The 23,764-nt window shown below is 42.8% G+C and overlaps 1 protein-coding gene and 1 pseudogene across 9 annotated transcripts in view; both read left to right on the forward strand.

Annotated features, from left to right (window-relative positions):
- VEPH1 (ventricular zone expressed PH domain containing 1) overlaps positions 1–23,764 on the forward strand; it is a 275,970-nt gene that overhangs the window by 120,060 nt on the left and 132,146 nt on the right. For all 9 annotated transcript variants that reach the window (XM_049867685.1, XM_049867684.1, XM_049867686.1 and 6 more), the window contains exon 7: positions 14,718–14,938. In XM_049867685.1, the coding sequence (XP_049723642.1) occupies positions 14,718–14,938 (221 nt within the window). The remainder of the gene's footprint in view (positions 1–14,717; positions 14,939–23,764) is intronic.
- LOC126066537 (60S ribosomal protein L17-like) lies at positions 18,435–20,748 on the forward strand (annotated as a pseudogene).

Consider the following 23,764-nt stretch of genomic DNA (forward strand, 5'->3'; position numbering starts at 1 on the left):
CAAAACACCAGGCCATATTTGCTAGTATTGAGCTACTTTGTGCTTTTGGACATTTGTAGAGCTTCTAAATCTTTATCAGTTCACAAGAAAATTAACTGGGAAAAATTTAAGGAGATATATAGCTTATAAAGCTTCTTTAAAGTTTTGAAAAGCAAAGATGTCATTTTAATGACTAGGATATATCTGACCCAAGCCACTGTCTTTTCAATCACCTCATACACCAAGTGAAAGCTGAAAAATGGGAAAGAAAGACAGAAGAGCTGGAGGTGAAGAACGTTGAATACCATGGACGGCCAGAAGAGCGAATCGATCATAGAAGAAATACAATCAGAATGCCTCTTAGAAGCAAGAATGGCAAGACTTCAGCTTGCTTACTTTGAACAAGTCATCAGGAAAGTCCAATTTCCAGAAAAGGATATCTTGTGTGGTAGAGGGTCAGTGAAAACGAGGGAAACTCTCAATGAAATGGATTAACACAATAGTTAAAATAATGAACTCATACATGCCAAGATCACAAAGATGGTACAGGACCCAGGAAACGTTTCATCCTGTTATACATAGGTTGCCATGAGTTGGAGCCAACTTGGTGGCAATTAACAGCAACAAGAACATAACTTCTGAGATGGCTTAATTTAGTTTTTGTGATAATTCAAATATGTCTACGTTCACATTTAGGATTTTTGATGCTCAGGTAATAATAGCTAACATTTAGCATTTTCACGTGCCAGACATTGTTCTGAACGCTTTATGCCTTTAACTCATGTAATTCTCACAACCACCCTATCAGGTTAGGTGCTAGTATTAGCTGCATTTATAAAGTGAATCATGGAGAGTTGAGTAACTTGCCCAAGGTCCCTGGCTGGTTAGTGGCAATGCCAGTTCAACTTCAGAAGGCCAGCCCCTGAGCCCACTGTTAACCACCATGCCCCAAACATGCTCGGAGAAACAAGGCACAGCTGTGAAGGCTTTACACAGTACTGCCACTTTTCTAGTTGAAGCCTGTGTGGTGCAGTGGTCAAGCCTTTGGCTGCTAACGAAAAGGTCAGCAGTTCGAATTCACCAGCCGCTGCTTGGAAATCCTATGGGGCAGTTCTGCTCTGTCCTGTAAGGTCCCTATAGACTCGAAGGCAATGGGTTTTTGGCACCTTTCTGTTTTCTGAGAGTAGAATGCTCCATGTTAATATTTATGTAAAAAAAATCTTTTACACTAGTTTCTTGCTGATTCTACTTTGCATGAAGTAAAAAAAGCCTCTTGGAACCCAAGCCCTTAACCACATCCTTTCTTCAAGGAAAGCTTTTAGCCGGTAGAAATACTATTTGGGCTGTTGCTAGAAGGTGTCTCAGAAAGAGCTATAAATCTGCAGCCTGGGGGGCGGTCCAGAGAGCGCTGAGCAGTGGCTGGGATAAGAACCTAACAAATTGCCCAGACAGGGCAGCTGAACTCATCAGAGGAGCACAACAAGCATATCTTCAGTGACATTGTCTCCGTCACTGCTTTGGATTTTCTAAAGGAAATGACTCCAATCTCACCAGTCAACGAGAATATTTAGAATTTCCTTTTAAAGAGTAGTCTTTCAAACTCTGGACAGAAAACACGACAGGAGGCACCAAAGCTTTCTCAGTACAGTAGGACAGAGAACCAAGAGCCTCCGATAAATATACTTGACCGGTTCCAAAGTGATTCCCACCAGTTAAGAATCACTTCAAAATCTGATACTGGCTTCTCTTTGAGAATGGTGTACAGAGGGAGAGAGGGAGAAGCAGGAGGGAGGGACACACAGATGCCTTCAATGGTATTAAAAACATTCTGTTTTATTGCTTATCTTATTTATGTAAATTCCTTCATTGTAGCATGCATCCCATGTCAAAAAAAAAAAAAGAACTATTGAACATTTATCATGTGCCAGACAGTATGCCTGGCATTGAGGAAAATAAAATTTAGAATAAAACTCTGAAGCTAAGGCCAAATGACTTATTTTTTTTTTAATTCATCCGTATTTCTGGTATCGTCAGATCATATTAAAAATATTACTTATAATAACCATTGATGACTACCATTGTTTTATCACCTACTCTATGCCAGGCCTTTTAGAGGTATTACTACATTATTTCTCACAACAACCTCATAAAGTATTGTGTCAGCTGAGTTTGGTGATAGCATACCTAGCTAATGCTGGCTTCAACAATAAGGATATTTATTATCTCATATAGAAAGATGTTTGGAAGACATGGTGGGTCCAAAATTTGTTTAGAAGTTCCACAATGTCATCAAGCACCCAGTCTCTTTCCATCCTCTCTCCACCATCCTCAATATGTTGGCTTGGCCCCATGAGCACGGCCCCCTCATGTTTGCAGGATGCCTGCCACGGTTCCAGGCAGTACCTGTAGACGTCACAGCGTTTGGCTGAAGAAATGTGATGTGTAACAGGCAGTACCCGTAGATATAACAGTATCTGGGTGAAGAAATGTGTGTGTAATTCCATGTATATCTTTTTGCTTTGGAGGAGAACTTTTTCCTGCAACCTCCTACCCCAGAAAACTTCACCTCAGGTTCAGTCGCCCAGGATGAAGCCATATACCGATCCCCTAGTTACAAAAGAGCCTGAGAAACTTGAATTGCCGTCATTTTTACCTTGTGGCAGAATGGGAGCTCTACCAATAAGAAAAAAAGTGGAAGGGAGATAAGCAATCTAAAGTGCTCACCGCAGAATTCCAGCTCCAATTTACAGATGAAGAAATTCAGGATGAAAGTGGTTAAATAAGATGCTCAAAGTTACACAGCTAATAAAGAACAGTAAACATCACTCTGTGTCAGGCAGCGTACTGGGCACTGGGGATACAAAGATGAACATGACAAGGCTCAGCCCTTGAGGAACTCGGGAAAGAGACAACTTGATGTGTGAACTGCAGGCAAGGAGGTCAGAACTCTCAGGAAGATACGGGCAGAGGGCTGAGGTGCTCTGAAATAGGAGCAACTCACGCTGGCTGGGAGAGCAGGAGGAAGCCTCACAGAAGAGATGCCATTTGGCTGGGTGTAAAGCTGTGTCTAGGAGAGAATGAGAGAGGAAGAGGAGGGGAGAAGAGCTTTCAGCAGCAAAGGTTTGCTAACTGGAAGGCATTGTTTCTAATGGAAACTGCCATTTACGGCTGCATCACCTGTAACTTTAGTCAAGTTACTGTGCTTCTTAACGTCGGTATCCTTATGTTGATATCCATTTTGTAAGGCTCTTGTGAGGATTAAATGAGGACATAAATGTCATGTATCTGGCACATAAAACCAAAAAAAAAAAAAAAAAAAAATGAACTCATTGCCATCAATTTGATTCCGACTCATAGTGACCCTATAGGACAAAACTGAACTGCCTCGTAGGGTTTCCAAGGAGCAGCTGGTAGATTCGAACTGCCAACATTTGGTTAGCAGCCAAGCCCTTAACCACTGTACCAGCAGGGCTCCATTCTGGCATATACCTGGCACATAGCAAATGCTTAATAAAGAGAAACTCTCATTATGACAACCAGGCCCCCATGTTTCATTTTTGGCAGTTTCTGAGCTGTGCTCTGTTATCTTGACATAAGAAAACAGAAGAGCTTTATGATAGAGGAGTTGCCTTTGTTGCTGTGTTGCCCTCCAGTCAGCTTCAGCTTAGGATGACTTTATGTGTAGCAGAACCAAACAGCGCCCAGCCCTGCGCCAGCTTCATGATCTCTGATATGTATGAGCCCAGTGTCATAACTGTTACATCAGCCCATCTCATTGAGAGTTTGCCTCGTTTTCGCTGACCCTCTACCTTACATGATGTCTGGTGTCATTGCTTCTAAGACTGATTTGTTTGTTCTTCAGGCAGTCTGTGGTATAGTCAATATTCTTCACCAATACTAGAATTCAAATGCCTCAATTCTTCTTATGTTTTCCTTTTTCATTGTAGATAGCAGTTATTGTTGTTAGGTGCCATCAAGTCAATCCTAACTCATAGTAACCCCATGTGACAGAGTAGAACTGCTCCATAGAGTTTTCTTGGCTGTAATCTTTACAAAAGCAGATCACCAGACCTTTCTCCCACAAAGTGGCTGGGTGGGTTTGAACCTCCAACCCTTGGGGTAGTAGCCAAGTGCTTAACCATTGCCCTAGCAAGCTTCCTCATATATAGGAGGAACAGTATTTAAAAAAAACAAATGACAACACTAATAAAAATGACTGGTGTGGCCAAGGGAATTTTGCAAGCCATTATCTAGCTCAGGGGCCAGCACATTACTCCCTGAGTGCCAAATCCAGCCACACCCTTTCGGCTTATTGTCTGTGGCTGCTTCCCAGCAACAAAGACTATGTGGCCCACAAAGCCGAACATATTTACTGTCTGGCCCTTTACAGAAAATGTTTACCATTTCTTCATTCTAGTTCATCAATTCTCAGTGTGATCCCTGGACCCTCGAGATCCTTTCAGGGGGTCTGTGAGATGAAAGCTATTTTCACGATAATACTAGGACGTTATCTGCCTTTTTGCAGTGTTGACATTTGCACTGATAGGAAAAAGCAGTGGTGCGTGAGATTGCTGGTGCTTTAGCACGAATCAAGGTAACGGCACCACACTGTGCTAATGGCCACTGTGTTCTTCACTACACACATTGTGGGGATGTGAATGGGGGTTGCAGTTTCAGTTGGACTCACAGTTTCTCAGCCTTGGCACCTTTGACATTTTGAGCCAGAAAATTCTTGGTTGTGGGGGCCGTGCTGTGCACTAAAGGATGTTTAGCGGCATCCCTGGCCACTATCCACTAGATGCCACTAGCCCTCTGCCTAGTTATCCGGTGCTGCTGTAACAGAAATACCACACGTGGATGGCTGCAACAAACAGAATTTTATTCTCTCACAGTCTAGTAGGCCAGAAGTCCAAATTCTGGACACCAGCTCTAGGGGAAGGCTTTTTCCTCTCTGTCGGCTCTGGGGGAAGATTCTTGTCATCAATCTTCTGTGACCGAGGGGCTTCTCAACACAGAGACCCCAAGTCCAAAGGACACGCTGTTCTCCTGCCCCTTGTTTCTTGGTGATGTGAGGTCCCCCTGTCTCTCTGCTTGATTCTATCTTTTATATCTCAAAAGAGATTGGCTGAAGACACAACCAAACCTTGTAGATTGAGTCCTGCCTTATTAACATAGTTGCCTCTAGTCCTGCCTCATTAACATCATAGGGGTAGGATTTACAACTCTCAGGATAATCACATCAGATGACAAAATGGTGGACAATCACGCAATGCCAAGAATTCATGACCAAGCCAAGTTGACATACATTTTTGGGGAACACAATTCAATCCATTACACCCTGCTTCCTGTTCCCCTAGGTATGACAACCAAAAATATCTCCAGACATTGCCAAATGTCCCAGGGGTGGAAAAGCTTTCTTCTCCTTCCCTCCTCCCCGCCACCTTGAGAACCACTGACATAACTAACGAAGCATACAAATTGTGGATTTTATTATATCTCAGCCCTCGAGTACGCATCATTTTTAACATTCTGTGTGGCTAAATGGGAATCATACATTGCTTCAGGACTCCTACATCTTGAAGTACAGTGGCTGTCTTGAGAAAAAGCCCTTCTGCTATTGGGTTGCCAGCTAAACTAGCTGCCTTTTTTTTTTTTTTTTTTGCATGGAACAGCCTTTACATGGAAGAGTGACTGACAAACAAACTGTAGTTATTCATACTTAGATATTTTGTAGACATTAACTTGAAATGAATGAAGTGAGCCTTTCAGTTCAAGAAGAACAATGGTGAGTGTTTGTTGCCAGTGATAAAATTTGAGATTTCAAGTGAAAATTAGAATTTAGGAAAATCTGTATCTGCCACTGTAAATTTGACAGTTTCCCAATACTTTTCTGATGAGATCAGTGATGGTACTAATGGATGTGGTTTTTTGGGTATTGTATAATGAAATGCATCAGTGTTTGGAAGGTACGCATAACTCAGTGAACCAATATTTTGCCAAATGATCAATGGGTAATTTTACAAAACCATGCGTGGTTTTCAAAGTGTAAGACAAACCAGTGGATTTTAATGTAATAGGGTATAAAAAGTTAATTAATATTATACATTACAACTAACTTTCAAGACTACTGTTTGCTGATTTTTGGTGTAGTATCAAAAGAGAATATTCACAATTATCAAGACTATAAGGAGCCCTGGTGGTGCAGTGGTTAAGCGCTTGGCTGCTAACCGAAAGGTCAGTGATTTGAACCTACCAGCCACTCCACTGGAGGAAGATATGGCAATCTGCTTCTGTAAAGATTACAGCTTTGGAAACCCTTTGGGGCAGCTCTACTCTGTCCTATAGGGTCTCTATGAGTCAGAATCGACTCAATGGCAACAGTTTTGGTTTTGGTTGATCAAGACTATTTTGAAAATATTGTTGTGTTCTATCAAGTTTGTTCCTACTCATTATGACCCTGTAAGACAGAGTAGAACTGCCCCATATGGCTTCCTAGGCTGTGATCTTTACGGGAGCAGATCATCAGGTCTTTTGTCCTATGGAGCCTCTGACAGATTCAAACCACCAACCTTTCAAACTTTTGGTTAGCAGCTGAGCACTTAACCATTGTGCCAGCAAGCTCCTTATTTTGAAGTACTCCTTCTTTTTTCAACTGCGTATCTGTATGGTTTTAACAAATCGAATGCAGAAGCAGATATGACCATCCAGCTGTCTTCTATTAAGCAGTTATTTAAAAGATTTACAAAAATGAAGGGGAAATACCACTCTTCTCGCTAATTTTTTGTTTTGCAAAGTTTTCTTTTTCCAGAAAATATTTAACATGTGGTAGGTTTATTGTTGTTTTTATATGAATTCCTAAATAAATGCTGTTGTTTTTTTAAAGTCTCAGCTTTAACTTCTAATGTGGTAAACATCAATTGGAAACCTGGTGGTGCAGTGGTTAGGAGCTTAGCTGCTAACCAAAAGGTCGGCAATTCAAATCTATAAGCTGCTCCTTGGAAAACCTATGGGGCAGTTCTACTCTGTCCTACAGGGTTGCTAAAGGGTCACTATGAGTCAGAATTAACTCAAGGGCAACTTTTTTTTTCCTTAATATCAATTGATTAAACTCAGATTAACAAAAGTTCTTTGGGATCCTTGATGATTTTTAAGATGATCAAAGGGTCCTGAGACCAAAAGATTTGAGAATCATTATCTATTTTGTATTTAAAGAGTATTTACCATGTTTTTATCTGTAAATCAACAATAATTAGAGAAAAAAAAGCCGCTTAACTCTGATGATGCAGGAGATGTAGAGAAAAGGAGGGAAAATGGTGTTATCAGTAGGTTTGGGTTTTTTGGGGGGAGTGGCTGGGGCATAGCCAGCTAGAGTTCAACTTTAGGGGCGTAGAGGGAATGTGTGACAGCAAGCAAGGTATCTTCCTTCTGTGTCTGTTTCCTCCTTTGTAAAATGGCAGTGATCATAGTGCTCACCCCATAGCGTTACTGAGAGGTGATCACAGTGCTCACCCCATAGCGTTACTGGGAAGTGATCACAGTGCTCACCCCATAGCGTTACTGGGAGGTGATCACAGTGCTCACCCCATAGCGTTACTGGGAGGTGATCACAGTGCTCACCCCATAGCGTTACTGGGAGGTGATCACAGTGCTCACCCCATAGCGTTACTGGGAGGTGAGCACAGTGCTCACCCCATAGCGTTACTGGGAGGTGATCACAGTGCTCACCCCATAGCGTTACTGGGAGGTGAGCACAGTGCTCACCCCATAGCGTTACTGGGAGGTGATCACAGTGCTCACCCCATAGCGTTACTGGGAGGTGATCACAGTGCTCACCCCATAGCGTTACTGGGAGGTGATCACAGTGCTCACCCCATAGCGTTACTGGGAGGTGATCACAGTGCTCACCCCATAGCGTTACTGGGAGGTGAGCACAGTGCTCACCCCATAGCGTTACTGGGAGGTGATCACAGTGCTCACCCCATAGCGTTACTGGGAGGTGAGCACAGTGCTCACCCCATAGCGTTACTGGGAGGTGATCACAGTGCTCACCCCATAGCGTTACTGGGAGGTGATCACAGTGCTCACCCCATAGCGTTACTGGGAGGTGATCACAGTGCTCACCCCATAGCGTTACTGGGAGGTGATCACAGTGCTCACCCCATAGCGTTACTGGGAGGCCTACATGAGCGAATGATCTAAAAATCACGTAGAATAGGCTTGGCACTTAGATTAAGGGCTCTGTGCAGGTCAGCAATTGTTATTTTAATAAGGGGCGGGGTCCGATCCATAATTAAGGCATGCAGGGTTGCTGACCCTATCCCCACAGTGAGATGACGAAAAGTAGAAAAAATGCAGTTACTACCTACCCCCCAAGATAAAACGGAGCTGAGAAAGAAATTGGAATCTCATAGTCCCTTTCTTAAGGACGACTGGTGACACTGTGGTTCAATCACTCAGCTGCTCTGAGGGAGAAAGATGTGGCAGCCTGCTTCTATAAAGATTACGGCCTAGGAAACCCTACGAGGTACTTCTACTCTGTCATATAGGGTTGCTGGGTCAGAATCGACTGATTAAGCACTCAGCTGCTAACCAAAAGGTTGCTGGTTTGAACCCACCAGCGTCTCTGCAGGAGAAAGATGCAGCAGTCTGTTTCCATAAAGATTTCACCCTATGGGGCAGTTCCGCTCTGTCCTATAGGGTGGCTATGACGCTGCTCTTCTTGCCCTGGCATCACACTTGCTGATCCAAAACCCCACCTGTTACTCTGTAAGATGACAAACAGTAGATAAAATGTCACAAAGTTTCAGAGCGAATGGTGTGAGGTTGGCTCGGTTTCATGTTACCTCAGAGCAGCTATAATTTTTCTTGTTTCTGTAGTGTGATTAATTTCCTCTTCACTGGGGTTTCCGATCAGCTCAGTCTGCCTGCCAGCGAATCACTCAGAATTATGCCGATTTCAGCAAATACCCCCACAGCCACCTTCTCCTTTAAGGAGAAGTATGCTTTAATGAAAGGGGCTGCTCATTTTTATAGTGAGAAGAGTTCTTAAGGAAAACATGGGAGAAGCTTTGTGGGTCAGCAGATGAAACTGTTTGTGGGATCGCTTTAAAAAGAGGTGAAGAACCTGATTCTGAAACAGAGGAAAAAGTCTGTTGCTGTCAAGTTGATTCTGACTCATAGCAACCCTATAGGACATAAGGTTTCCAAGGAGCGGCCCGGTGGATTTGAACTGCCAACCTTTTGCTTAGCAGTCATAGCTCTTAACCACTGCACCACCAAGGTTTCCAAAACTGAGGAAGTTACCTGAAATTTGCCGTTACCTTCTCAGGAGGACAAACAGTAGATGAAATGTCACAGCCCCGAATACCGGTTCCCGCACCCCTCCTACTCCCCATATTGAGCAGGATAATTTTTACTGTTTTCTGTGGTTACTGAGAACGTGGGGTTTAGATTCTAAAACCTTGTGGAATTCAAGTGTCCCCTTCTCTGTGAGATCTGGCCTGACTACACTATTTAAAATCAACTCCCTGGGACTCGTTATCCTTCTGTATTTCTAGGTGTTTCTACACCCGACACACTATTGTACATATGTGCTTTGTTTATTGGCTCTCTGACTCCTTACGATGGCAGGAATTTTTGCCCTTTTTCTTCAGTGCTTTGCCCCTAACCTCTAGAACAGTGCTTGGTCCAGGGTAGTGAACCCCATAGCTGACTTTTGCCTTTAGATGGGAAATAGAACATGTCTGTGTGAGTCCTTGCACACCGTGAGTTCACACATCGAACCCTGACATGAATGAATGTGTCTATGTTGCAAAAAAACTGTTGGATCAAAGAACATTTAAGTTTCTTTCTGCAGCCCGACAATTGTTTGAGCCAGGATACCAAACGGGCTTGTTCCAATGGTCTTTATTTCTTACTTCTCTAATATTGTTGTCCTTGACTGAGTAAATGCCTCTTCAGCTAGCTGTCCAGCTTATGGAAGGCTGAACCTCCATCCCACACACCCAGCGCGCTGTGCCTAGTGGGGTTTAGCAAGTAATTGTTAGGGAATTGGCAGATTCACTTCCTGTCCCTAAGAGATACTTTCCAGTGTGATTATACAGGGAGTCTTTGATAGTCAAATTAAGTATTAAAGACTAGGAAACTTCACTACTTAACTCTGTTCTGTAATTAATATTTCTTGTAAAGCACAGAATTCCTTTGCAGCTTCATATTTTATTTGCAAGGTCATATTTTGGCACGTAACTTTTGGTTTAATCGGTGACTCGAGACACACACACTGGGTTAGACTCTCAGACTCAATTCTGTGCCGAGTTGATGGACGCATGAGACGTCATCCCTTTGGGAGACTTGGCTGATGCATGTAACCATCAGGGAATTAGAAATGGAATGTGGGGAGGTGTGAGGCCCTGGAAGGCAGGGACCTCCTGTCATTTACCTTCTTCATCCAGAGTCAAGCCCAGGCACATTGAAGTCACACAGTACATATTCAGTGATTGAATAAAAGCATGAATAAATAAATGATGAAATGCAATCAAGTACCAAACATAATTTAAAAACGTAAAGTCTATACTGCAGTTGAAATTCCATCAGAAGGGCTCACTGGGGATAGTTTCACGGAGGAGGCGGGACAGAAGTTGTACCTTGAAGGAAATGAAGGCTTCAAATGCTAGAACAGAGGGAAAGGGGGTTCCTAACTGAATGGGAAGTCCAGACCTGTACACTGTCAGACTAATGGTGTCACCAGGGTTGGTGTCACCCAATGCGGTAACTCATGGTGTTAGTCCCCATGGGCCTTCTCCTGTACCAGACCATGTTGTTGTTGTTGTTGTTAGGTGCCATTGAGTAGGTTCTGACTCATAGTGACCCTAAGTACAACAGAATGAAGCACTGCCTGGTCCTGCCCCATCCTCACAATTGTTGTTTTGCCTGAGCCCATTGTTGCAGCCACTGTGTCAATCCATCTCATTGAGGGTCGTCCTCTTTTCCACTGACCCTCTACTTTACCTAGCACGATGTCCTTCTCCAGGGACTGATTCCTTCTGACAACATGACCAAAGTATGTGAGATGGGAGACATGGTCTCTCCATACTTCTAAGGAGCATTCTGGCTATATTTCTTCTGAGATAGATTTGTTTGTTCTTTTGGCAGTCCCTGGTATATTCATTATTCTCCACCAACATCACAATTCAAAGGCATCAATTCTTCTTCAGTCTTTCTTATTCGTTGTCCAGCTTTCCCATGCATATGAGACAGTTGAAAACACCATGGCTTAAGTCAGGCACACCTTAGTCTTCAAGGTGACATCTTTGCTTTTTAACACTTTAAGGAGGTCTTTTGTAGCTGATTTGCCCAATGCAATGTGTCTCTTGATTTCTTGACTGTCGCTTTCAATGTTGATTATGGATCCAAGTAAAATGAAATCCTTGACAACTTCAGTCTTTTTTCTGTTTATCATGATGTTGCTCATTGGTCCAGTTGTGAGAATTTTTGTTTTCTTTATGTTGAGGTGTAATCCATACTGAAGGTTGTGGTCTTTGATCTTCATCAGTAAGTGTTTCAAATTTCACTTTCAGCAAGCAAGGTTGTGTCATCTACATATCGCATGTTGTTAATGAGTCTTCCTCCAGTCCTGATACCGCATTCTTCCTCATATAGTCCAGCTTCTTGGATTATTTGCTCAGCTCACAGATTGAATAAGTAGAGTGAAAAGATACAACCCTGGCGCGTACCTTTCCCAGTTTTTAACTATGCAGTATCCCTTTGTCTTGTTCAAATGACTGCCTCTCGGTCTATGTACAGGTTCTGCATAAGTACAATTAATTGTTCTGAAATACCATTCTTCTCAGTGTTATCTGTAATTTGTTATGCTCCACACAGTTCGATGCCAGACTATACAGAATCCTTAGTGATGTCTTTTGTACTAATGTTACCGGTAAATCATAATTCCTGTATACCAACGAGTGCAATGGCAATAGTAATGATGTAAACAACCAGCAGAATTAAAATTACACCTTTAAATTGCAATGTCATACAGACAGCCTAAATGTATTTACATTTACATAGTTTCATGTGGCTAAAGTGAAAATTCAGTAAGAAAATAAAAGAATTCCAAGTAAAAACATTTAAGAATTACATCAAAATTGTGTTCATTTTCATGTTAAACTCTACTGTTACATGAGAGACATTACGGATTAGGTTTGCATAATCACTAATGCCCCAAGTAATGTAGAAGTTGTAGACATGCATATGAAAATATGTTCATAGATGAAAAAATATCATAAAAATAAACAGGAGTAAACACACAAGCATTTCAGCTCTTAGTGAACATCTCGACTAAATCGGAACTTTCTTTTCCTGGCCTCCAAGGCTGCGGAATTGTGAATGACTTCATCGAAATCGATGCCTTTCACCAACTCACTTTTTAATGTGTCACTATTCTTTTAAACCATGATTCAGACCTAAACCCTGAAAATTTCATTGAAGTCAATCATATATTTGTAAGTCAGTGATGTTTATAAAGAAAAATTTAAAAAGACTACAATTTTTTATGAAACTGATTTTAAGATTTAAGTTCTATTTCTAAACATGTCTGAAAAACCAGCGTTCCCCCACTTTATGTTTTAAACTGTCCATTTCGCTATTTAGTTATCACAGAGTTATATAATCAATTATTGCTATACATGTAAGTTTATTATGGATTTTAATCAGAATAATTTGTGATAGATATAGCTGTAAATTGCTTAAATGTAATTAATATTTCTTAGATTGTGTGAATACTGACGACAAAATTGTTTTGTAAAATCTTTCTACATTGAATTACAATGTTACTAGTAACTAAGCTGAAGCCTTTTTAGATTTTTCTCCTTTACCTTTAATTACTACTTTATTCCCCCAAAAGTTATTGATATAGGTTCACAAGTACTAATTACCACAGTATTGTGGCTAAAATGCCAGAAAATTTGACAAAATCAGCAACTATAAAAACAACTGCAGCAACGAAAACAATAGTTCTGTGCTTGTAGAGTGTGCAGATAAAACCATGTGATTCACAGTAACATTGTTACTGGGTAATAAGGACAGCTTTGACCCGAGCGTTAGAAGGCTCCAAAAGTAAAATAACGTACAGGTTTAGCCTTGTAGGTATATTGATACATGTAAGCTGGGCTTACAGAAAAAAAAAACAATTGTTGTTGTTGTAACTAATTACAGGAATATTTTTGTAAAAAATAATACATTTCTCCTGAAACAATGCACAAAGTTTTAGAGACAGTCGTTTTGTTGTCAACCCCTCTGATAGTTCACCTGGTGTGGTCTGCAAGCCCTTGTAGCCCCCTAGTGATGCCACTGACTTAGGGAGCCCTGGTGGTGCAAACAATTAAGCACTTGGCTTGTAACCGAAAGGTTGGCAGTTCAAACCCACCCTGCGCTCTTCAGGAGAAAGACCTGGTGATCTGCTTCTATAAGGATTACAGCCAAGAAAACCCTATGCGGTAGTTCGACTCTGAACATGGGGTCACTGTGAGTAGGAATCAGCTCGACAGCAGATGACAACAACACAGCCCTTAGTTAAAGAATTTTGAGCCTATGCCTCCAGTGTATATTTATTTAAAATTGTGCGTACGTTCTACTGGCTAATATTATGTTCTACTGTACTAACAGAGCCCTGGTGGCGCAGTGGTTAAGAGCTCAGCTGTTAACCAAAAGGTTGGCAGTTCAAATCCACCAGCCACCTCTTGGCAACCCTATGCAGCAGTTCTACTCTGTCCAACAGGGTCACTATGAGTCGAAATCAACTCAGCGGCAACGGCTGTGGTTTTGCTTTGGACTGTACTAATACGATAATTTTTAAATGTTCAAAACTAGAACATTTTAAAAGAGGAGTTAAAGATGAAATAAGCTGTGTTTTAAATTGTTTTTATTTTATTTAGTAATACCAAAAACCAAAACCAAACCAATATTTAGTAATAGTGTGTCATTGTTGATATCGGGCACAAATCTACATTTCACATCAACTTGATAATTTTGCATTTCTTTTTGCTGACTTCTGGTCGTAGTGGACTAGACCGTTTTACCTCATAGTATGGGCGATAACTTTTAATAGGCACAGGAGATGTGTCAGCTGAGCCACGTTCCTGTTGTTTAAGCCACTTGCATATTGTGAGCGTTAGTTTGGTTAAAGCTTGATCATATAAATCTACTCACTAGACCAGGCACGTAAAAACTGTAACCTGTTGAAAGATGCTGAAAGTAAACAAATGAGTGAGAATGATTTGTGAAGAGGAGGTACGCCTTGTATACCATCTAATAGATCCATTGAGGGGGCCAAGGTCAGTGGCCACTTTGAGACCACTGACAAAGTCTCCAGCTTGGAGGCAGAACTCATGAGTCACATAAGCATGGAGACCCGCCCTAGGAAGACACCAAGTTGGATGAGGTGGATTTGTGGGTATGTGGGGTCAGTTCATTCATGGTGCTCTAGAGGTTTTGACCTGGCAAGGTAGGCAATGAGAATCTTTGCATATCTTTCAGGAAAGGAGTAACAGGAAGAGGGTGTTATTCAAAAAAATAAAGTGTGTCCTGGAAACCAGGAAAAAAAATCTTAGTGAAGAATATTCAGAGGAACCACAAACAAAAGCTTATTATTTAGCTTCAGCTAGTTCCCTAAGCAAGCTGTCTATAGAAATGTCATATGCTGGTGAAGGGACTCTGGTTTTTTTCTTCATTGCTCTTGGTAGGAAAGAGCCAGGAGCTGCCTGATGTACCTGGTGAGCCAGCTGGCCAACATGGAGCACTCATTTCACCATGTTCTCCTGCTGGAGATTAAAAGCATCACGGATGCCTTCTCTTCCATCCTGGGCCCTCAGAGCAGAGACACCTTCCGTATGAGCAACAGCTTCACCACCATCGCCAAGCTCCTCACCCAACAGCTGGACAACACCAAGGCCAGAGGTGGCAGGTGAGCAGAAGTTTCTGTGGGCCTCGGGGTCTGTTGTGAACCCATAGAAGCATAGTACAGACAGTATGCTTGCCTGTGTAAGCCTGAAACATCCCAAAGAAAGTCAAACCCACTGTCTCGACATAGAGTAACCCCTGAATAAATTATGGCTCTTGTCAAAAATTTTTTAAATCTGTAGAAACCAGAAGATAACAACAACAAAAATAAACAAATTTCTAAAAGGTGCACAAAGTGTGGTAGAGGAGAAAGAATGCAGTGCAAGCCATAATGTTTTATGTCCCTCATTTATTCACTCCATAAGCGTTTAATGATTGCCGACTGAGTACCAGGAACCCTGCAAGAAGCTGAACATATATAGAGAGATAGGACATGGTTCAAACCCCCAAGGAACTCACTGTCTAGTATAGGACTTGCTGTGTTGTTAGGTGCCATCCAGTCGGTTCCCACTAATGGCGACCTTATATGTACAATGAAACAAACACTGTTGAGTCCTGTGCCATCCTCGCTATCATTGTTATGTTTGAGCCAATTGTTGCAATCACTGTGTCAGTCCATCTTGTTGAGGGTTGTTGTGGATTGACTTGTGTCCACCAAAAATGTGTGTCATCTTGGTTAGGCCACGATCCCCAGTATTGTTTGATTGTCCAACATTTTGTCACCTGATGTGATTATGTGTTGTAAATCCTACGTCTGTGATGTTAATGAGGAAACCTGGTGGTGTAGTGGTTAACTGCATATATATATTTTTATGGCAGGTAAGTATTATAAGTAATAAAACCCTTTAAAGGGTAATAATACCTTGTATACTAAGATAAAGAAACCCTGATGGTGTAGTGGTTAAGTGCTACAGTTGCTAACCAAAAGTTCAGCAGTTCAAATCCACCAGCTGCTCCCTAGAAATTCTATGGGGCAGTTCTGTTCTGTCCTGTAGGGTCGCTATGAGTGGAAATCCACTTGACAGCAACAGGTTTTATGATGTTAATGAGACAGGGTTAGAGACAGTTATGTTAATGAGGCAGGACTCAATCTACAAGATTAGGTTTGGACTTGAGTCAATCTCCTTTGAGATACAAAAGAGAGAATCGAGCAGAGAGACGGGGGACCCCATACCACCAAGAAAGTAGTACCAGAAGCAGAGCATATCATTTGGACCTGGGGTCCCTGAACAGAGAAGCTCCTAGACCAAGGGAAGATTGATGATAAGGACCTTCCTCCAGAGCTGACAGAGAGAAAAAGCCTTGTCCTGGAGCTAGCACCCTGAATTCAGACTTCTAGCCTACTAGACTGTGAGCGAATAAACTTCTGTTTGTTAAAGCCATCCACTTGTGGTATTTCTGTTAGAGCAGCATTAGATGACTAAGACAAGGGTCTTCCTGCTTTTTGATTATCCTCTCGTTTACCAAGCATGATGCCCTTCTCCAGGCACTGCTCTCTCCTGATAACATGTCCAAAGTACCTCAAAGTCTCACCATCTTCCCTTCTAAGGAACATTCTGGCTGTACTTCCAAGACAGATTTGTTCATTCTTCTGGCAGTCCACGGTATAATTACAGTTCCAACACATATTTTGGGGGGACACGATTCAATCCATAACACTGTCCTAAGAAGTTTGAGTTTCACAAAGTAGGCCATAAGGAGTTAGGGTGGGGTTTTGTGTAGGGCAGGGATCAGATCAGATCCACATCTTAGGAAGCTCACTCTAACCCCAGTGCAGAGAATGTCTCAGGAAGCAGCAGACTGTAGTCAGGGAAATCCGTCCATTGGGGGTCTCTAAGAATGAGTCAGAGGGGATGAAAAGAACAAATACAACAAGAAGTAAGACGTGATGTGCCTTGATAACAAATGGGTTGTGAGAGCCAAAGGAGAGGAAAGAATCAGGAATGATTCTTAGGATTCTGGCTCAGGAGCCTGGGCGGACGGTGCTATCATGGCAGAGTGAAGGAGGTCAGGAAGAGGAAAAATTGTTGGTGGGAGTGGAGGATTATAAACTGAGGTTCTACTTTGCTGCATTTGAACTTCTTTTGCAACATCCAGGAACCAGTGCCCAACTGGCTGTTGGAAACATGAAACTTAGAAGGGAGATTTGGTCTAAAAGTGTAGATGTATGTGGAAGCCACTGGCAGCTATGGCTGTGGAAGCCGTGGGGGAAGGAGAAACGAAATAATCAGGGGCAAATGCACAGAAAGAGAAAGAAACCAAGGGCGGGATTCCAGAAAGTGCTGTCAGAGAGACATCAGTGAAGGGGCTCGTGAGAGGTGGTCAGGGAGAAGAAAGAGAACGGAGAGAGGATGTCTGTGCCAACGCGAAGGGAACAAGTACAGATGGAAGCCAAGTGCTGCAGAGAGACCAGATGAGGAAAGAACAGAAAAGAGTCCACTGGTTTTGGCTACAAGAAAATTGACAGTTGTGGTGAGTGAGCTGTCAGTGGTACAGCAGGGCAGAACACAGGGTGCCTGGGGTCAAAGAGGGAGTGGGTACAGTGCACGGAACTCCTTCAAGAAGCTTATGGGAACAAATAAAGAAGGCCGTGAAGATTGAGGGAGGGGGCTTTATTTGTTTTGCTATGTTTTGAATCGGGAGAGACTTGAGAAGTTTTGTGAACTTTAGAAGTTGCAAAGTACTTTCGCATACATAAAATCTCATTTGATCCTCATAACCCTGAGAGTTAGGAAGCACAGATATCATCATTCCTATATTACAGATAAAGAAACAGAGGCTCACCACTTCTCGACCTTTTGGCTAAGATGAGGTGGAACAGAGGCTTAAAGACTGGCTAAATATCTTTGCAAGTTAGTACAGCTGTTAAGTGAAAGAACACGAGCTCAGACCCCCATCTCCACACTGCAGAGCCTGTGCCTTAGAAAGCATTCTCCTCTGGAGAAGAGGCAGGGTCCATTTGAGACTAGGCATCAAGTTCTGTGTTTTTGAGGAATGAGCTTCTCGGGTCAGGGGGACACTTGAAACTATGCTGGCACCTCCTGCCTGGAGGGGAGATGAGAAGGTGGAGGGGGTTAGAAGCTGGCGAAATGGATACAAAAAGAGAGAGTGGAGGGAGGGAGTGGGCTGTATCATTAAAAAATTAAAAAAAAAAAAAATTAGACCCATTAAAAAAAAAAACCCATTGCCGTCGAGTCAGTTCTGGCTCATAGCGACCCTATAGGACAGAGTAGAACTGCCCCATAGAGTTTCCAAGGAGCGCCTGGCAGATTCGAACAGCCAACCCTTTGGTTAGCAGCCATAGAACTGAACCACAATGCCACCAGGGTTTCTTTCTTTCTTTTTTTTTTTTTTAGGGGAGAGTAATTGGGAGTATGTAGCAAGGTGTATATAAGTTTTTGTGTGAGAGACTGACTTAATTTGTAAACTTTCACTTACAGCACAATAAAAATTATATTTAAAAAATTCTATGTGTTTTGTGATAAAAAACAATGCATACCATTTCCATAGTATGAAACAAGATTCAAAAAACACAAGAAGACCCAGAAAACCCCACAAAATAATGCAAGTCAAGAGGTTCAAATCTTCATACTCACTTTAAGAACACACGTGAAACTGCCTAGGCCATCAAGGTTATGCCTATCCAAAAAGCCACCAAGTACCTGAAAGATGTCACTTTAGAGAAGCAGTGTGTGCCATTTCGTTTTTACAATGATGGAGTTGGTAGGTGTGCCCACACCAGGCCAAACAGTGGGGCTGGACACAGGGTTAGTGGCCCAAGAAAGAGTGTTGAATTTTTTATGCATATGCTTAGAAACGCAGAGAGTAATGCCCAAGTTAAGGGCCTAGATATAGATTCTCTGGTCATGGAGCATGTCCAGGTGAGAAAAGCCCCCAAAATGCAGCACCATACTTATAGAGTTTATGATAGTATTAAGCCATAAATGAGCTCCTTCTGACACATGGAGATGATCCTCACTGAAAAGGGACAAATTGTTTTGAAACCAGAAGAGGAGATTGCACAGAAGGAGAAGATACCCCAGAAGAAACTGAAGGAACAAAAGCTTATGTCCGGGGAATAAATCCAGCATAAAATAAATGCAAATGAAAGTACAAGCAGAAAATAAACAAAACATACCGGAAGCCATCTTGAAAAAATAGTGAGCGTTTAGTCACATGGGTCCACATCATGTCCAGCATGGTGCAGGGGCTGGAGGTCCCAAGAGGCATAAGGCATCATCCCTGCCCTGGAGTGGCTCACAGTCACAGTGTGTCATGAAGTTTTGGTAGAAGTATGTGCAACATGGCACCCTGGTGGCGTTGTGGTTAAGAGCTCAACTGCTAACCAAAAGGTCAGCAGTTTGAATCCTCCAGCCACTCCTTGGAACACTATGGGGCAGTTCTGCTCTGTCCTACAGGGTCGCTGTGAGTCGGAATGAACTTCATGACAACAGGTTTGTTTTAGGGGGATGTACAACATGCTATGGAACCTGAGAGATGTGCTGACCAACAGGCAGGGAATTGGAGAATGTCCTACAGAGAGAGTGAAGTTTGAGTTCATTCCGTATTTATTGAGTATCTTCCATGTGCTAGACATTTTGCTAGGCACTAGGGCTCAGTGTTCAAGAGCTCAGCTGCTAACAAAAGTTGGCAGTTCGAATCCACCAGCCACTCTTTGGAAACCCTACGAGGCAGTTCTACTCTGTCCTTTAGGGTCGCTATGAGTCAGAATCAACTCAACATCAACGGGTTTCGTTTTGGGTAGGTTAAATTGCACATTATGAATGAACATTCCCCAGAGAGGGAGAAAGGACCTAGCAGATAGAGAGGACAGTACATGCAAAGACTCAGGGGCTTGAGAGTGTGACCCAGACTGAGGAAGAGCAAGAGGTTCTTTGTGGCTGAAGCAAGTACATCCAGGGTAGGGTGGGAGAATAAGTCGATTCCGACTCATAGCGACCGTGTGGGTTAGACAGAGTAGAGCTGCCCACAGTGTTCCCAAGGCTGTAATCTTTACGGAAGCAGACTGCCACAAATTTCTCCCTCGAAGCAGCTGGTGGGTTCCAACCACCAGCCTTTTGGTTCTAGCTGAGGGCTTAACTGCTGCGCTACCAGGGCTCCTTCCAGTAGTGCCATTGCCCCCTAATTGTGACAACCAAAAATGTCTCCAGAAATTGCCATATGTCTTCAGGGAGATAAAATTAACCCAGGCCAAGAACCACTGCTATACACATATATCATTCAAAAATGGCATTTTCACGGACCCATGGCCTACGTAGCAACAACCTAAACATGGCAGCCTCCAAGAAATCCAAGGAGAACGTCATGAAGGCATGATTTGTCATTTGTAATGCAAACACGGAATCACTTTTGGCCACTTTTCATGATGTGGTGGTTTTAGAACTTTGGTTTAGAAGCTCTACAGCCGCTGTTTGGGGGGACTGTTGTGTAATCCGTGCACAGCCACCTGCGTACTTCTTCTGCCGGTGATGACGGGTCCATCTGTGCATCAGAAATGAAAGCTCAGGCACATGTTGGTCAATGACCCATCCTCTCTCTAATGCCTCCGCGAATGTGAGACATCCAGAGGCCACTGACATCTGTGAGGTTATGTGCCTGAAAAAGGTTGGCATAAGGAGGGAAAATAAAGTTATACAGGAGTGATACATTAGGCATGGTAACAGAAAAACTGATCCTAAGTAAATAAACCCAATCCAATTAGCCATAAATAATTTCCCTAAGAAAAGGAAAACTTATGAGATATGTAGGTAGGGGGGGAGCAAAAGTCTCAGAATCAAAATGCGAGTCTGCTTGTATGAAAAAGCATGTGTGTCCTCTCTTTGCTATTTTTCTGAGAAAAAAGAGAGAGAATTAAATGTGAAAAGATGAAAAGGTCCCTGCTCACCCGGCATCCCATCACCACCGCCACCATCTCAATCAACCTCTTCTCCCAGCTCAACCCTGGCTGTCAATCTTCGTCTAATCGATTGTAATTATTCAGTGGGAACCTCAAACCACTGGTGTGGGCAGCGAGCCTTTTGGTTGCTATGGCTTCTCTCCCGACATTTTGTTCCCTGAATGGCTTTCATTGTTAACGTTAGCTTCAGAAATTGTAATCTGTGCCGCCTCCTCGCCTACCCCACCCCACCCCACCCCAAGCAAAAAGGTCTACGCTTTTGTTTAAAGCAAACAGCAAAGTCTGAGCCTTACAATTACGGGGGAAATGAACAAGCCAGGAGAGCTTGAAAGAAAAAGAAAGATGATAAAATGCAAAACAGATGTCATCTAATTTACAAATCTGACACATAGCCCAGCAGGCCAGACTTCAGACTTCAGGCCAAAACTACAAGATTATCAAAAGAAAAACAATTAGCATAATAGAGGGAAGGAAAGCTGGAGCAGGCCGGAGACTTTCTTGTGCCAAATGACACAGAGCCCATCGAGTGAGCTTTGTGGGCTGCACCAGGTAAGCACGTTGCCCTTTTGCTGCTCCTCGGTTTGTGGAAGAATGTTTATATCTAAGTAATAAACCAACAGAGGCGAAACACTGAGCCAGCCAAGTAGAATGTTTAGAATTTTAGGTTTTAAAATTAATCCTGGAGAAGGGAAAGGAGTATGATGGCAACTGTGGATTGAGAACGAGAGGGTGTCAGAATGGAAGACGGGATGTACACCATTTGGAGCTGTGAAAGGTCTGTCTAGCCCCCTCTGCAGCCCCTAGCAGCCGGGCTGCTGGCCTGCCAGGATCCAGGCAAGCAGGCAAGGACAGGCCGAGCCCCTGGCCTCTGTGTGATTGGCCGAGCCCTGAGTGATCATTCTACCAGAAGCCAGCCTTTGCCAAATGAATCTGGTGCCGGGAAGGCCGCACTAACCGGGTACCATAAGAATTGAGGGCAGTTTGTCACAGGTGGTCTTTTAAAGGACTAGGCTCAGGCCCCAATTCAAGAAGTTGTTTTGCTGTTAGTTGCTGTTCAGTCAGCTCCAACTCGTGGCAACCTTGTGTGTAACATAGAAATGGAGGTTGAAAACCGTGGAAAGAAAGCAGGGATTGGGGAGGTGAATCGGACAAATGCAAAAAAGATAGGGAGAAAGGATGGTGATGGGAAAAAGGGGTGTGCTAGTCCTGCCTCCTTACACAACCGCAAGTCCCAGGTGTGTGTGTATGAGGGAGAGTTACAATTCTCTCAGCCAAACCTTAGCCAAAGCTGTCAAAGTCATTTAAAAAAAAAGATGTTTATAAGAAAAGTTAAAGCAAATAAAGCTCCCCCAAACCTTGGATTGGTTAAACCATTGGTAATATCCTTCCAACATCCATAGAAGCAAAAGTCAAGAAATCAAATGACGCTTTGCATCGGGCAAATCTGCGGCAAAAGATCTCTTTAAAGTGCTGAAAAGCAAAGATGTCACCCTGAGGACTAAGGTGTGCTTGACTCAAGCCATGGTATTTTCAATCACCTCATCTGCATGTGAAAGCTGGACAATGAATAAGGAAGATTGAAGAAGAATTGATGCATTTAAATTATGGTGTTGTAATGATGACTCCTGAAACGTTTCATAGCATGGAGGAATCTGGAGGGCATTATTCTGAGTGAAATTAGTCAGTTGCAAAAGAACAAATATTGTATGAATTCACTATTATAAGAACTCAAGAAATCGCTTAAAACAGAAGAAAATATCCTTTGATGGTTACGACGGTGGGGAGGGAGGGAGAGGGGTATTCACTAATTAGTAGACAAGAACAATTTTAGGTAAAGGGAAAGACAACACACAATCCAGGAGAGGTCAGCACAACTGGACTAGACCAAAAGCAAAGAAATTTCCTGAATAAACTGAACACTTTGAAGGCCAGAGTAGCAGGGGCGCGGGTCTGGGGACATCTAGATCAATTGGCGTAATAAAATCTATTAAGAAAACATTCTTCATCCCACTTTGGTGAGTGGCGTCTGGGGTCTTAAACGCTAGCAAGAGGCCATCTAAGATGCATCAATTAGTCTCAACCCACCTGGAGCAAAGGAGAATGAAGAACACCAAAGACGCAAGGTAATTATGAGCCCAAGAAACACAAAGGGCCACATAAATCAGAGACTACATCAGCCTGAGACCAGAAGAACTAGATGGTACTTGGCTACAACCAGTGACTGACCTGACAGGAAACACAACAGAGAACCCCTGAGGGAGCAGGAGAGCAGTGGGATGCAGACCTCCAATTCTTGTAAAAAGACCAGACTTAACGGTCTTTCTGAGATTAGAGGGACCCCTGCAGTCATGGTCTGTAGACCTTCTGTTAGCCCAAGACTGGAACCATTCCCAAAGCCAACTTTTCAGACAGGGATTGGAGTGGACTATTCTTTTTTTTATAGAAGATGATACTGGTGAGGAGTGAGCTTCTTGGCTCAAGTAGACACATGAGACTCTGTGGGCAGTTCCTGTCGGACAGGGAGATGAGAAGGCAGAGGGGGACAGAAGCTGGCTGATTGGACACAGAAATACAGGGTGGAGAGAAGGAGTGTGCTGTCTCATTAGGGGGAGAGCAACTAGGAGTATATAAAACCCAACCCATTGCCGTCGAGTCGATTTCGACTCATAGTGATCCTATAGGACAAGATGTATATAAATTTTTATATGAGACTGACTTGATTTGTAAACTTTCACTTAAAGCACAATAAAAAAAAAAATTATGGTGTTGGTGAAGAATATTGTATATACCATGACTGCCAAAAGAACAAACAAGCCTGTCTTGGAAGAAGTACAGCTAGAGTGCTCCTCGGAAGCGAAGATGGCAAGAATTCATCTCACATATTTTGGGCATGTTATCAGAAGGCACCAGTCCTGGGAGAAGGACATCATGCTTGGTACAGTAAAGGGTCAGCAGAAAAGAGGAAGATTCTCA

Source organism: Elephas maximus, chromosome 23 (assembly GCF_024166365.1).
Source record: "Elephas maximus indicus isolate mEleMax1 chromosome 23, mEleMax1 primary haplotype, whole genome shotgun sequence".
NCBI lineage: Eukaryota > Metazoa > Chordata > Mammalia > Proboscidea > Elephantidae > Elephas > Elephas maximus.